We start from the raw sequence: 15,212 nt of genomic DNA, 5'->3' as shown, positions 1-15,212 counted from the left end.
GGGGGGGTGGGGGGGCGGGGGGAGGGGGTTGTTACCTGGAAGATGAAGCTGCTCCAGTTGCCGGGATCCATGGCGGAGGGAGGGAGGGAGGTGGCTCGCGCTCACCCTGGGGCGGGAGGAGGAGGAGGCGGTAGTGGGGGAGGGGGAACCCAGGGAGGAGGCGCGCGGGGCGGGCGGGAGGGGGGAAGGAGGAGGAGGGTGGGGGGAGCGGAGCACACAGCGCGCGGGGAGGGCGGGCGGGGGGCGCGAGGACACACAAGAGGCTGGAGCGGGCGCGAGCGCGAGCGCGCGCGAGGCCAGCGGGAGGGGGGAGGTACGAGAGGGACACTGGCGGGAGGAGGGACGGGGGAGCCACCCAGCAGCCCGAGTCGCCCCAAGCGCGAGACCCCTGAGACGGCCGCTGATTGGCTGACGATGGCGCAGGTGGTGGGCGCGCGGAAGACAGGGCGGCTTCTCTCTTCCCCCCCCCCTTCAAAGATTTCACCCCCCTCCTCTCTCCGCCCGCGGCCGTTATTTCGCGCGCACGCGCATAAAACCGCTGTCGTTGCTGAGCGGGAGAACAGGGGAGCGCGCGCCGGGGGTACTGATGGGGCGGGGCTAAACTCGAAGCGCGCGCCCGCCTAACGGTCGTTGTCCTCAGGCTTTCGCGTTACTTTTTTGCTTCCTTTCGGCCACCGTCCCTTCCCCCTCCCCACTCCAGCGGTTTATTTACAATCCTGCCCCGCTTCATTCCTGCCTGCTTTTCCCAAAGATGGCGCCCGAAGTTCCGCGGAGGAGCTTGCGGCCCATCCCAAGGGCAATTATGCCCCCGGCCCCGTCCCCGCAGTCCCAAGAATCAGGCTGAAACACCAGAGTAAAAATTGTATTTACATGACACGCAGTTATATGAGGATTTAAAGAACAAAACAAAAACATGGCACAGGAAGGAAAGGAGCTGGCAGTCAGGAGGGGCCTCAGCGCTGGCTCGCGGCAAGACCCAAGATGTTCGCCTGCAAGACAGGAGGGAAGGGGAGAGCAGCGTTAAAGCTGGGGGCAGGGCACAGGCCGGAGAGGAGGGGGCCAAGCTGTGGGCTCACCTTCAGGAATGACTCCATCTGTTTCCCGGATATGCCCTCCACGCGTTCCAGGTCCTCCACCTGGAGAGATGACAGCGATGGGAAGGGGCTTCTCCCCTCCTGCCCCACCCCTCAGCTCCATTCCAGGGCCATTCTCCCTGGGCCATTACCTGGCTGAAGGGGCCATGGAGCTCCCTCCAGCCCACGATGAGCTGGGCCTTCTTTTGGCCAATGCGCTGCAGGCTGCGCAGATCCCGGGCAGAGCCTTCATTCAGCAGATCTAATATTTTTTGGCGCCCATGAGCCAGTAGCTCTGGGCTGATCTGTAGCTCCCAGCAGTCCTCAGCCTTCTCCTCTGACTCTGAAGCATCCAGGGACTCCAGCTATGAGGCAGGGGGAGGTGAGTGACAGAAACAGAGTTTGCTATTCAGCCCATGGCAGCAAACTGCTTTAGACTCCTCTGCCAAAGATAGGAGCCTAACAGCAGCTATCTCCCCGCCCTCCCTAGCCTCTCTTTCCCTCAAGTGTCTGTCCACAAACCCTTCTCTCCAGTCAGTTACTGGGCGGATTCTCATTTTGCCCAATTTGTGAAAGAGTGTTGTGAAGATCAAATGGGTTAAGGAACGTAAAGCATATAGTAAGCTCTTAAATCTGCCTCATCTCTAAAAAGGAACGAATAAGCTCTCTTTCATTCCTAGGAAAGTACACAGAAGGTACTCTGTAAATGACAGCCATGCCCCCCACCCCATCCTCTGTTTTTAGGTAATTCTTCCAGTGTTGTTTCATTTCTTGAGTGCTTAGGTCACGTTTCCCTGGGTGTACTCTTCAGTTTGTGGAGTGGGACTCAGGCTACTGTACCTAGTAAGTGGCTGCTGAGGGTGAGAGCCACCAAAGAGAAAGGGAAGTAACAGGTGACAGATACCCTCTCTGCTATTCATTGGAAATGCCCTGAGAGGTATCTCCTTCACATTCCAAGGGTAAGCAACTTGTAAATAGCTGGTGTTTTAACTCCATGGCCAGTGCTCTTCCCCTTAGAGTTCACTACCCTTATTTCTCCACTCCATCTGTAGCTCCAGCTGCCAGCTGCACTCACCTTTCTCTTCCGGCCTTTCTTCTTCAGGATGTGGATCTCAGCATTTGGGGATGCTGCCTGCTCCTGAACTAAAGGCAAGAATTGTGACCCAGAATCATGGCAGAGGTTACTTTTTGCCCTCCCTTACTTGGGTCTTCTATTCCTGATTCCCCGGTTCCCCTCCAGCCCAAGTGAACCTCTTCTTTTGTGGTTCCCACAGAACTTTTCTCACACCTGTATCTGCCAATAGTCTCAGCTGCTACTGCATGGTACTCAGTCATGGCCCGGTCAGTCAGCCCTGACCGTACTAAGTGCCTGAGCACATAGCACCAGGGCCCTATTTCAGATGGTCCTCACAACCACCCCCTGCCTTCCCCAGGGTTGCAGTATGGTGGGAGTGCATGAATGACATGATGAAAGCTGCTCTGAACACCTCCCACCTTTCCAGGATCTGTCATCTGGGCCCTCCTGGCTCCCACAGCCAAACTTACTCAGTTGTAAGGGCATCACCACAGCCTTTTTGAGGGGCTTTGCTACAGTGACTGTGCGGCGGGCAAGCGGTCGGAGCATTGTGGGAGACGAGTTCTCTTTATCCTTTGGGTCCACAGCCTCCTGGGCCAGAACCTTGGCTTCCAGTTCTTTTTGCTTCATCTTAAGCCTCTGTTGGAAAGGATCAGAGAGACATGTGACCCAGAACAAACTTTTGGGCAGCTTGAAGGAGGTGGGTTAGGAAAGTGAGTGCAGGGTTCTGAGCCCCTTGCTGGCAGGGCGAGGACCAAGGAGAGAAGCTGCCGGGACACAACTGGAGCCCAGTATAATTAAGGGCTTTCTGATGATCAGGGATGCTCAGAAGTGGAACAGGACCCTTTGTGAAACACTGAAGGGAAGGGACTATTAAGGCATAAAGTCCTAACTTAATTTGAACTGGGTTTTGGGAAATGACAAGGTCTTACATTAGTTTCTTTCGCCTGGATGTCCACCCCTCACCTCCTCAGAGCTGACCTCAGTTGTTTTTCAAAGTCCCACCACATTAAGGACATTCAAGCAGAAGCCGGGGACAAAGGGTTCCAGTGTTAGGCTAAAAACTAAATGCTGGTGCAAGTTTCTGCTGCCTTTCCCTGTCTGAAGGTGCTCAGATGGCTTCTCTAGGCCTGTAGGAATCCCAGCCCCCATATCCCCCACACTTACCTCAATCTCCAAATCCTTCTCCTCCATTGTCTTCATGAGCACCATCCGCTCTCGCCTTGGGGTGTTCAGCCCATGGGTCCCCTGGCTCCCCTGGGAGCCCAGCAGACGGTCCAAGCTTAGGAGGCGCTCCAGCACAGCGGGGTCCATGCTACTTAGCTTCTGTAGGGGGCTGAGCAGACAAAGGTTACTCTGCACCTGGCCCATCTCTCATCACCCTCTCTGCAGCAGCAGGATTCCCCTCATGATGCCTTCTATTGCTATATTCGAGGGGTCCACACTCTGGTATAAACTTGCTGGGCAACCCTGAGCAAGTCAACCAGACTCTCCAGGTGCTGGGCTTCAGCAGGTGAATGCGGCTCCATCACTACTTGCCCAGGTCACCTCTCAGGGTGCCAGGAGATCTGACAGGAACAAGTGCTTTGTGCACACCTGAGTTCCAAGCCTTCAGGCTCTTAAGACACTGCCCCACCCTGCCCTGCAGGCACTTGGTGTCATCACAGAAGGCGGAGACTGTGAGGTGACAGCAAGGATTGTGAATCGCCGTTGGGGAAAGATTCACAGTGGAGGTCATCTTCAGCAGGGCTTTGAAAGCCACTGGGGACCAAATGCCAAGCCTTCTTCCCATGGGCAGTAGGAAAGGCCTCTTGGAGCTGAGTCCTGACTTAATCTGAGCATGACAATGCCTAACATTTGTTCCTTCTGTCTAGAATTGTTTCTCTCCCAATTATCATTCAAAGTCAATTGGACACCACCTTTCCCATGAAACCCAACTTGACTATGTAACTTCCTTCCTGTACTGTGAAGCTCCTCAAGGACAGGGACTGCCCTGTTCCTTGGGCCCAAGGGCCTAGGAAGAGCAGAATCAGAAAATCTGGGTGAACACCAGAGGTCATTCCTTCCTGGCTCTCACAGAAGCAGCGAGTCCTTCCTCACCGCACCCTGTCCGACCTACTCTGCATCATCTGATGTTCCCCTCTTCTCTCCTTTCCTGAAACCTGAGCCCCTGAGGTCAGGGTCTGACCAGGGCTGATGGGCCCCGTCTCTGGGCTTACCCGGGGTACCTGTCTGGCAGAGACTTTGCTGTTCACATGTAACACACGTCTGCAAGGATGTATATTTCTCTGAATTTATGCACTGCTGACAGGTAGCTTGAGAGGACAAGATTGAGACGGGGTTCTAAGCAAACACCATTTCCTGTATGCCATCCAGCCTCAACTGTAGCAGCTCCCCCACCCCCCCGCCATTCTAGGGAGGCAACTGCAGTCTTACTTTTGCCGGGTTTCTACCCAAGCCCAAATAAAGCTTCTCTAAACTGTCTAAGTCTGAAGACTAGTGAACAAAGGTGACCTCAGGGGGTCAAGGATTAGTACCTATTCTGCCCCCAACTGCTCTGGTGGCCAGACAAAGCAAGACCCTAAATAGCAGTGACCTAAGGATTTGTGCATCCAGGGCCATGCGGTGGGGCCATCAGAACCAGAGAGAGAGGCCACGCACACACACACAGAAGGGTCTAAGTTGAGAGACTTTGGATAGAGGTTAGAATCAAAGTTAGGACAGCAACGGGTTCCTTGCAGAGTCATGGAGACGCTGGACTCTAATGCATAGACTGAGAGGTCTCAGGGAGACAGAGCTCTTCATCTCTTTTCTCTTTGCTTTGCTCTTATCCTCTAGACATAAAAGGCCTGATCCAGGTTACTCCTTGAGTCAGAAGTTAAAGTGCTCATCCTTGAAACAGCTGCTTCCAAATGTGAGGTTTTGCTGACTGCCTGAAGAAGGGGTTGGAAAGTGGAAAGGGAGGGGTCGGGAGCTCCAGGAGGAGGCTTCCTTCAGGCCCCAGACGGACCGCAGCACCAAGGCTAGAGACAGCTCGACACTTCCAGTGAGTTCAGCAGAGTAGGGCTTGGGGTGAATTCGAGGAGAGAGGAACAAGTTCGCAGCACAAGGATCGGACTACTCTCTGCATCTAACCCAGACACGACAGCAAAGGGGACATACCCCTGGCCCCCAGCCTCTGCTCACCTGAGTTCCTGGGAAGCTGAGGCTGGAGCTGCTAGGTGCTCAGGACTCCCAGTCTCCTCTTCCTCAGGGCCACGGGCTCTCTTTGCCTCTGACGGGCCAAGCAGTTCTTTCTGGGACAGTTTAACGGGTGCCAAGACTAGGAAAGATGTGGGGCGGGTCAGCCCCTGTGCTGATGCTAGGCAGCTTCAGCACGCTCCCCGGTTGTCCAGATCTGCCCTTTGCCCTCCGGCCAGCCCCAGTCCTCACCACGAAGCTGTAGACTCTCATTGGTAAAAGGCCGGTTGATCACCTCCTTGGACCTGGCAGCAAAGTTGAGCGCAGAGACTGTATCTAGGTAGAAGCGTCTCTCGGGGGCAATGTTGGCAATGAGGATGCTGTGGGCTGAGCCACCCAGAGAATCCTGAGGGACGGGGATTGGGCAGGATAGGCAGAGATCAGAAGCCCCACGTTTTCATTCCTTGACTGAAGTTCCCCAGCCTCCCACACACCTGAGAACCTTCTTCTCCAGCCCCTTGTCACCCCGAGAGGGTGGCCTGACCTGCAATAGGCGAGTCAGCTTGCTGTCTCGGTAAGGCACGCGAGGGAGGCCCTGGTTCAGCGCGTCCACCACCTTGCCCAGTACGAAGAGGGAGGAGTTGATGGCTCCACTTTCCTTCAGCCGCAGACCCTTGTTACCTGTGCGCCGGTTGTCCTCGGAGCCAGCCAAGTCAATCAGGTAGAGTTTACCCTCCCGCTGGCGAAATGGGGCCAGACGCTCCCGCTGCTCCACCTGGGGTTAAGAGCAAGGGCCCCCAAACTTAATTCACGCTCTAGGGGCTTCCCATGTCCTCCCCCTGTAACCGGGCCTCACCTTAACCAGGAGCACAGCATGACTGCGGGAGGAGCGCTGGTTGAGCCGCGTGGCTCCCACGGTTCGATTTCTACTGGCTGGCAGGAAGTGCTGCTCAAACTCAGCAAAGCTAGTGATGGGCTTCTGCGTGAGGCCCGGAATCAGGATGTTTCCCCGACAGTCTTCTCGGATCACAAGGTCTCCCGATGCAGGGTCCAAGAGGTCTAATACCTGTTGGAGCAGGGAGAGGTAGGGCCAGTTCTCCAGACACAGGCTGCTTACTTCCCGGGCACCAGTCCCCTCCTTCTGCTGGCCTGTCGGAGGTGTACCACCTGCTAACCCAACCTCTGTCTCTCCAGGTCTCACGTCGTTGCTAGGGCAGAGCTTCATCGTCAAGGACTAGATCTTATTCTCTTTGACCTTTATCTCTCCCCACACCAAGCAGAGTGGGGCCTCACCTTTTCCTGGTAGATCTCTAAGTAGGACATAGTGACAGAGAGCGCCCATGGCCGGCCCTCGCCACCCTCCTCCCTCGTGAGCTGTAGGAGGTCCATGAGAGCCCGGGGAATCACTCCCGGTTGCTCTGGGCTGCCCAGCATTGTGTGCGTCTTCCCTGGGGAAAGAGTGAAGATTGCTGTGAGATCTTCCTCCCTGCTCTTGAGCCCTCTCAGACCCACAGCTGCTCTCTACCTGGCTCCCTCACCTGCCCCTGTGGGCCCATAGGCAAGCACACTGGCATTCTGCCCTTCCAGCAAGTGCCTGAGGATGGGCTGCACTGATCCAGCATAGATGTCCTGCTGAGAGCTCTTCTCCCCATAGAAGGCATCAAACCTGCAGGCACGAAAGAAAGAGGGAATGACTGGAGGGTTCCATCCTGCCCCAGACTTAGAGGGCAATACTGGCCTCGGATTTAAGAGTCTCTGTCGCTTTTCTTGCATAAAGACCCTAGAAAGCACGCGCTGAACACCTGTTGTGCGCCAATCCCCGTACCAGTGTTAGGAATACAGAGATAAGTCTAACGCCCAGAACTCTGGGGAATTCTGCAGTCTGGTGGGACAGAAAGATACCCATACTTGTCTGTGATTCAGGAAGTGAAGAGGAGGACGCACTAGAAAGAGTAACTGATTCTGCTTGAGGAAAGAGGATTTTGCCAGAGAGAGAGGAGAAAGATATTCCAAGTATCCAAAATAGCACGCAGACAAGGCATGGGGTGAAACGTCAGGGCTTCCTGATCTTTTTCCCCGAGACAGCACCCACGGCAAGGAGTATCTGTATATCAGAACGGAGCAGAGGATGTTGCCGATGACAAGAGGAGACTCCACACACCGGTGATCCACGTTCTGTACTCTGGAGAAGCGGTGGCTGAGGCCACAGCAGAGATGAGGTTTTAAGGGGGACTGTGTGGGGGCATGAGGCTGGAAAGAAACAAGTCAGGTTGCCAAGGGGCTAGAATGAGGTTGTCAAACGTTTTCTACGAGGAGCCAGAGAGTAAATACTTTCGGCTCCGTGAGCCACAGGATTCCCTTTGGCAGTGGTTCACTGCCGTCATCAGAGTCGGGAGCAGCCACAGACCGTACGTAAATGAACAACTGTTCCAATAAAGCTTTTATTACAAAAAAGACTCCCGGTCAGATTGGACCTGCAGGCCGTAGTTTGCCACTCCCAGCCTCGAACGACGAGCCAGAGAGTCTGAACTTTCACTCTCCAATGGAGTTTTAAAGTAGCTGTTGCACCTGTGAGCTCTTCCCCCAAAGCTGGATGGTCTTTTCTCCCACCGCCTAGCTGCAGCCTGGGTTGGCAGGCTGGTCTGTGTCCCCCCGGCAAACCCTTCCTACACCTCCTTGACCCTAGTTGGGGCTCCCCTGCTCACCGTTGCTACTCCTTCCCCTTTCCCTCTTTGTGCCCATTTCCCCCACCAGACTGTGGACAGTAATGTGTTTGGTTCAGCCCTCAGCCTTCCCCCAAGGATGCTCCAGAGGACCTGTCGGAGTGGGCCCCCAGAAACGTGTCTGAAAGACCAAAGGAAGGTGTGAGGAACAAAGCTGTGTGAGGAGGGAGCAAGGATCCTGAAGAAACTTCTGAGAAACCGTGTGGGCAGTGCTAATGTGAGCAGGCCTAGGAGAGAGGAGAGGGGCGGGAGGGCAGAGCAACCTGAATCTTACTGGTATTTGAGAGTCTCCTGGTGGTTCCTCCAGTTGGCAATCTCTAGGGAACAGCTGTCCAGGCCCCGCACACAAGGGGGATCCCCTGTTCCGTCTGTCCCATCCACAAATGGCCGCAGCCGCACAGCCACCCTAACTCGAGCTGGAGGCGGGCGCCGGCCAGCCCCCACCTTGCTTAGCCGACAGCGACCAGCACCTAGAGGAGAGAAAGGAAGTTTTTAGGCGTGAAATACAGCAGAGTCTTGCAGGAAGAGCTGCTGGACACAGCTGAGCTCTGAAGGATGAACGGCAGCTTCCGCGGAGAGCGGCCGGAAGTTGGGGGAGAGCGATTCTCCGCCAACCGCGTCCGGTACTTAGCAAACATTAGCATTTAGTAAGCGCCGACTACATGCCAGACACGCTTTAATCTTCACCGTGTCGCTGAGGCAGGTTCTATTCAGGCCATTTTGCCCATGAAGAAGCCCACGGAGGGGCAGCAGCTCTTCTGACACCTCAGTATGTTATGCCTAGAGCCTGTGCCCATGACAACTTGTGTCATGGCCCACATTTTGTCTTTTTGCTCCTCAAAAGAAGCAGAGCCTAAAAACAAAACAAAACCCCAGCATCTTGAGTAGATTAGAGACCCTCTTTACCTTGACAGAGGGGCAGGGACGGTGGACTGGAGGTGGATGCTGAGGTCCTGGAGACACCACGGGGAAGGCCCGAGGCCCCTAGTTCATTTCAGGGAAATTCTTTCCACCCTGGCTGTACCGTGGGTGGCGGCCCCAGTTCCTCCCTTGCTCTACGAGGAGGTCCAGTGGGGTGTAGATTGTCAGGTTTACAAAATGACCCGGGAGATCTTGTTAAAATGCAGATTTCAGGGGCGCCTGGGTGGCTCAGTGGGTTAAAGCCTCTGCCTTCGGCTCAGGTCATGATCTCGGGGTCCTGGGATCAAGCCCCACATTAGGCTCTCTGCTGGGGCGGGAGGAGCTTGTTTCCTTCTCTCCCTCTCTCTCTCTCTGCCTGCCTCTCTGCCTACTTGTGATCTCTGTCAAATAAATAAATAAAATCTTAAAAAAGAAAAAATGCAGATTTCAGGGGGTGCCTGGGTGGCTCAGTCGGCTCAGGTCATGATCTCAGGGTTCTGGGATCAGGTCCCAAATCGAGTTCCTTGCTCAATGGGGAGCCTGCTTCTCCCTCTGCCTGCCACCTTCCCTGATTGTGCTCTTCTCTCTGTCACACACAAATAAACAAATAAGAATCCTTAAATTAAAAAAAAAAAAGATTTTTGCTTCAGTCTCTGGAATGATGCTTAAGGTTTGCATTTTGTTGGGGTTTTTTTTTAAGATTCTGCATCTCTAACGAACTGCCAGGTGATGTGGATGCTGCTGGTGAAACAAGCTTTGGGGTGCAAAGGTGTTGTAGACCAGCATCTTCTGGGGTAGTTGTAAAGATTAAAAGAGTTGGGCTGCCTGGGTGGCTCAGTTGTTAAGCGTCTGCTTTCCGCTCAGATCATGATCCCCAGGTACTGGGATCGAGCCCCATGTCAGGCTCCTTGCTCTATGGGAAGCCTGCTTCTCCCTCTCCCACTTCCCCTGCTTATTTTTGCTCTCTCTTTGTCAAATAAATAAATAAAATCTTTAAGAAAAATAAAAAATAAATAAAAGAGTTGACATTAGCCCCCACCCAAACCATCAATGAACTGCCTTTCTGTGCTTCTATTTCCCACCTGAGATTTATAACATATAATTATATTTAAGTGTATATACACATAAAACTTAATGACAGTTTTTCTCTTGATGGGGATTATGTGGGTTTCTTTTTTATGTTACACAGTTCTGTAATGCTGTAATGTTTGCATTAAAATAAATAACACTGTGGACATCTTCATTTCAGAGGAATAAGGTTGAGAGGCAGCCCCTAGTCTCTTTTGTCCCAGCTCAGTGTGCAAAAGGCATTAACACGCAATCCTTCCCTAGTGTAAGCTTTCTGTTTTGTTTGCTTCCAATTATTAAATCTAAGTCATTAAGAAAAAGATTATGAATATTTTATCAGAAAACACAAGATAAAACTTTGATAAAAAAGCCTGTTTGGTTGGGGCACCTGGGTGGCTCAGTGGCCTGAGCCTCTGCCTTCGGCTCAGGTCGTGATCTCAGGGTCCTGGGATCAAGCCCCACGTCAGGCTCCCTGCTCTATGGGAAGCCTGCTTCTCCCTCTCCCATTCCCTGTGCTTGTGTCTCCTCTCTTGCGCTCTCTCTCTGTCAAATAAATAAATAAAATCTTAAAAAAAAATTTTTTTAACAATCCTCTTTATTTTCGTAAAGACTGAATGAGCTGAAAATATCTTATGAGGAAAGTATTTCTTTGTTTTATGTTGGAGGATACCACACTATAGTTCACAGCTAACAGCAGAATTCTTTTTTTTTTTTTAAAGATTTCTTATTGATTCATTTGAGAGAGAGAGAGAGAATAACTGAGCAAGAGGGAGAGAGAAAAAAAATCTCAAAGACTCCGCACTAAGCACAGAGCCTGAAGCAGGGCTTGATCCACAACCGCCAGATCATGACTTGAGCCGAAACCCAAGAACTGGGACACTCAACCAAGTGTTAGGTGCCCCTAACAGCAGAATTCCAACCAGGCTGGTATCGGTGGCCAGCACAGAAACAGCAAGACTAAAAGGTGGACAGACGACCCTGCTGAGGATCTTACACACAGCAAGCATCCCCGTAAGCAGATGGCCTACAAGAACTGGGCCTCTGCTTCTTCACCTGACGAACGAAGCCAGGGATTCCACGTTATGGTTTACAAGGCACTTGGGCATCTAGTTTTCATTTGATCCTCATGAATCCTGAAAGTCAGTAGCCAGTCAGTAGAAACCTGTAGATGTACCCATGCAGATGAGAAAATTAAGGTGCAAAGAGATTCACTGACCTGTCAAAAATGCGTGCAGGGGCTTCTCCTTGCGTATCTTTCCCAGGGTTTTTGGAAGAACAGAGAAAGAGGGCAGATACAGAAGCATTTACGGAAGTTTTTTTGTTTTTGTTTTTTTAAAGATTTTATTTATTTATTTATTTGACAGACAAAGATCGCAAGTAGGCAGAGAGGCAGGCAGAGAGAGGAGGAAGCAGGCTCCCCGCTGAGCAGAGAGAGCGATGCGGGCTCCATCCAAGGACCCTGGGACCATGGCCTGAGCCAAAGGCAGAGGCTTTAACCCACTGAGCCACCCAGGTGCCCCGCATTTACAGAAGTTTAAAGGGAAGGGGAAGTCTGTGGTGATGTAGAAAGAGCATAGACCTGGGTCAGACAGGTGAATTTAATTTCTAGCTCTAACACTTATTAGATTGTGACCTTGGGCAAATGACTTAACATCCATGTGCCCTGGTTTCTTTGTCTGTAAAATGGGGTGAGGTGGGCCTTGCAAAGGCTTAATGAGAATGAAAAGAAGTAACATGTAAACTAGCCTACAGTGAGTAGGTTCATTACTCCAGGTAGGATGGCCTGGATTCAAATCCCAGCTCTATCACTTACAACTAACTAACTAAACTGGGGGAAATGATGGTCTATTCCTGTGCCTCAATTTCCACACCTGTAAAATGGGAATAAACTAAAATCCGTACTCACTGGGCTGTTAAGGCGGTAAATAAGGTAACTGATGTAAAAGTGCCCAGAATAACATTTGGCACATCGGTAAAAGCTCAGTAAGTGTTTTATCTTATTTTGTATTCATCTTTCACTTTCCAAATGTGGAAGGTTCAGTATAGAGGTCAGGTAAATTGCCTATGGCCAACAGCTACCTAGTGACAGAACTTCCAATGAAGGTCTAACTCCAAAGTTCATTATATGGGCCCCCAGTCCTCCTCGCGCCCCCCCTTGTATGGAACCCCATAGGCCTTGGAGTCAAGCGACAAGTTCTACCTACCAGCTGTGTGACCTTGGGAAGGCTTCTTAACCTCTCTGAACTTCAGTTTCTCTTTATAACAGTATCTACCCTCATAAGACTGTAAGAAGCCACAGAAAGAATGTATACACAATGTTTGGCTCCGTGGCTGGCAGTAGGCGCTCAGTAAACGTTAGCTATTGTTCTTACACTCCTTCACTCTTGCTACTCACTCCTCCAGGCAGCACCAGCTCACGTCTGCCCTCACCATTCTGCAGGGTCACCAATGACCTCCTTATCTGCTAAATCCAGTAGACATGCCTGACCCTCATCCCATTTGACTTCCCAGCAAGATCCAACACCCTTGAACTGCTTTCCTTGCCAGTTTCCATGCCAGAGAATGGAGGGACACAGCTCTCTGTTCACCCTAAGTTTCCACCAATCTTAAATGTTTTTTCCTAGGCTCCTTCTACCAGCTCTCTAGCACAGGGTTGCTCAACTTGGGCACTATGACTTTGGGCTGGACAGTTCTTTGTAATAAGGTGGTCCTGTGTGTTGTAGGGTGTTTAGCACACATATACTGGATACATATGACAGTGGCATTCCATGGGCCACCCCCCTCATAACAACCAAAAATGTCCCCAGATATCACAAATGTCCCACAGGGAACAACACTGCCCCTTGTTGAGAACTGCTACTCGGATTCATTTCATGGGCATGGTCCCAGGCTTTCTTGGCTTCAATTACTGTCTTAAAGCTGATGACTCCTAGTCCCTACAGAGCAAGCGAAGGCAGACGCCCAACCGACTCAGCCACCCAGGGGTCCCTAACTCTTCCTTTATTGATGAGGAAACTAAGCCACAGACATCGTCTGTCATTGGCCTCTTTATACATCATAAATAAGAAATCACTTGGGGGGTGCCTGGGTGGCTCAGTCATCGATCCGCCTTCAGCTCAGGTCTGAACCTTGGGTCCTGGGATAGAGCCCCCCATCAGGCTCCCTGCTCAGTGGGGAGCCTGCTTCTCCCTCTCCCTCTGCCTGCCGCTCCCCCTGCTTGTGCTGTCAAATAAATAAATAAAATCTTTTAAAAAAAAAATCACTTGGTGGTCTTTTCATCCAGCCGAGGCCTAGTAAACTGCCATCTAACCTTCGAACCCGCTTCCAGTATCACTTCCTTAAATCAAATCCTCCCAGAATATCCAAGGGTTTACTTACTTCAGATTTTGTACTCTCTATAGCAGTTTATACATACCTATCATGGCTTTTCATGATAGTATATATTGATATGACTATCTTTTGAACAGATTATAAGCTCGTCTGGGGAAGGGTCAATATTCTCTCAAGCATTTTTATGATATTTACTATGCAGCAGACACAGTGAGTCTTGAAAAGGTGAGGGACAGTAGGCTTCAAAAGCAACAATGTCAGGTGCTCGGGCATAAGAGTTAAGATGCTCTAGAGTAGGTCTGCCTGAGTGCAGATTCAGACCCCAATATTTACTAGTCGTGTCAACTCTGAGCAAGCTATTTACCCATCGATGCCTCAGTCTCCTCCTCTGTAAAACAGGGACAATAACAACCAACCACCTCATAGTATTGTGTGACGATTAAATGATTCATCACCATAAAGTGCTTACAACTGTGCCTGGGACCTAGCAAGGGCTCACCATGCGTCTGACATTCTGCCACAAAGCTTTGTTTCTCCGCAGGGCCTGACAAACACAGGACACTCCAATCAATGACTATGGTGCCCGCCATAATCACTGACCAGAACTCAGTGTACAGGAAGAGAGGAGAGACATATGTAAACAAACCCATACAAGATTGCGAATGTCCCAACAGCCTTTTCGACCCTAAGATAGCATTGACTTTCAGGGCTAGAGGGAAAGGAAACAGTCCCTTATTTCCCTGCTGCGTGATCTCAGCCCACCTTATGCTGTCAACAAACACCCAGCTGCGGCGAGTCTGAACCTCCGCCAGCCCTCCTCCATCCCCCAGGGATCTCCCCTCACCCAACAGCACGTCTTATACAGAACCCTTGCCGCAAAACGCGCACCCAGCTCCTTTCTTTTGGTCCTTACGGTTAAGTGTCAGCTACTTTTCGCTCGCTTACTCACGTCATCTCCCGAGATGGGGGTCACTATCCCCATTCGACAAAGGAACTGAAGCTCACATAAAAGAAGTGCGCTAGGCTCAAACAAAGCTCTAGTGTTGGAATCGGCTCTTAACACGGTCCACTGACCCGCGCGTAGAGCTGGAAACAGTGAGCAGGAAAAAGCCAGGGGGTCTGACCCGCTCCGGACGGCCACACTGCCACTCTCCCCTCCCCTCCTCTGCGCCGTTCCGGCCTCTCCCGGACAACCCGCGGAGCCGGAACCAGACTCCGTCGCGTTACCCCACCAGGCTCCAGACTTCGGCGTCCCGCCCAGGCCGGGCTCGCGTACCTGAGATCGCCGAAGCCATCTCGCGTCGCCTCAGCTGCCCCATAACCCCCGCGTCCATTCCACTCCCTCCGTTGGCCCGCCTCTCCCATTCGAATTTCCCGGTGCCCCGCCCCCTGCCCTGGGCTCCACCAATCACACCTACTCGCCGCCGGAAGTCCCTGTTGGAGGCTCTCAGCTATTCCGCCCTCTAGGGTTCGCCTCAGGGACCTGCAAGAAAAAGTTTCCGCTGGCGGAGGACGCATGCGCGCAGGTTGGCTATGAACCTGTGTTAGGCACCGCCCCCGCAGCCGCTTGAACTCTGGCGCGGGAGGCTGGCAGTGGGAGGAGCTGCTGGGCGCGGCTGGGCACTGGACTCCCTGTACCTTCTGGCTTTCGGGTTTCCAGGCATAGATATGCGTAAGTGTAGACTTGTCGCCTCGTTTTTCCCCATCAGCCATGAATTTTGGTACGAATCAAGCGCTGATCGAAGGCACTCCATCGACTTACCCCCAAAGTTCCCTGAATTGAATACAGTTTTCGCTATATTGGTGGCAGAAGGGGTGATTATATGAAAAAGGAAGAGGGAAACACGGGTTATTCTAAGTGAG

At 52.1% G+C, this 15,212-nt stretch overlaps 2 protein-coding genes across 5 annotated transcripts in view; both read right to left on the bottom strand.

Annotated features, from left to right (window-relative positions):
- Positions 1 to 157, bottom strand: part of MAZ (MYC associated zinc finger protein) — a 4,490-nt gene extending 4,333 nt beyond the window's left edge. Inside the window, exon 1 of one of the 2 annotated variants that reach the window (XM_032842592.1) lies at positions 36 to 157. In XM_032842592.1, coding sequence (XP_032698483.1) covers positions 36 to 71 — 36 coding nt within the window. In that variant the 5' untranslated portion in view covers positions 72 to 157. The remainder of the gene's footprint in view (positions 1 to 35) is intronic. The other variant, XM_032842593.1, reaches the window with a different exon arrangement.
- A 690-nt stretch (positions 158 to 847) lies between these two features.
- Positions 848 to 14,706, bottom strand: KIF22 (kinesin family member 22). Of its 3 annotated transcripts, XM_032842603.1 has the most exons (14): positions 14,626 to 14,706; positions 8,326 to 8,521; positions 6,867 to 6,994; positions 6,622 to 6,776; positions 6,185 to 6,394; positions 5,873 to 6,103; positions 5,581 to 5,734; positions 5,335 to 5,470; positions 3,316 to 3,484; positions 2,619 to 2,787; positions 2,149 to 2,216; positions 1,226 to 1,438; positions 1,077 to 1,136; positions 848 to 989 (listed from the first exon to the last, which is right to left on the bottom strand). In XM_032842603.1, the coding sequence occupies exons 1-14, from the start codon at positions 14,681 to 14,683 to the stop codon at positions 954 to 956; spliced, it is 1,983 nt and encodes a 660-aa protein (XP_032698494.1). In that variant the 5' UTR covers positions 14,684 to 14,706; the 3' UTR covers positions 848 to 953. The 3 variants fall into 3 exon arrangements, with proteins under 3 accessions (XP_032698494.1, XP_032698493.1, XP_032698495.1); XM_032842602.1 differs by having other exon boundaries at positions 848 to 1,136; XM_032842604.1 differs by lacking the exons at positions 6,867 to 6,994; positions 8,326 to 8,521; positions 14,626 to 14,706 and having other exon boundaries at positions 6,185 to 6,568; positions 6,622 to 6,694.
- Positions 14,707 to 15,212: the final 506 nt, after the last annotated feature.

This window comes from Lontra canadensis, unplaced genomic scaffold, assembly GCF_010015895.1.
Source record: "Lontra canadensis isolate GAN:19392208 unplaced genomic scaffold, GSC_riverotter_1.0 scaffold132, whole genome shotgun sequence".
NCBI lineage: Eukaryota > Metazoa > Chordata > Mammalia > Carnivora > Mustelidae > Lontra > Lontra canadensis.
This window is presented reverse-complemented; position numbering and strand designations above follow the sequence as displayed.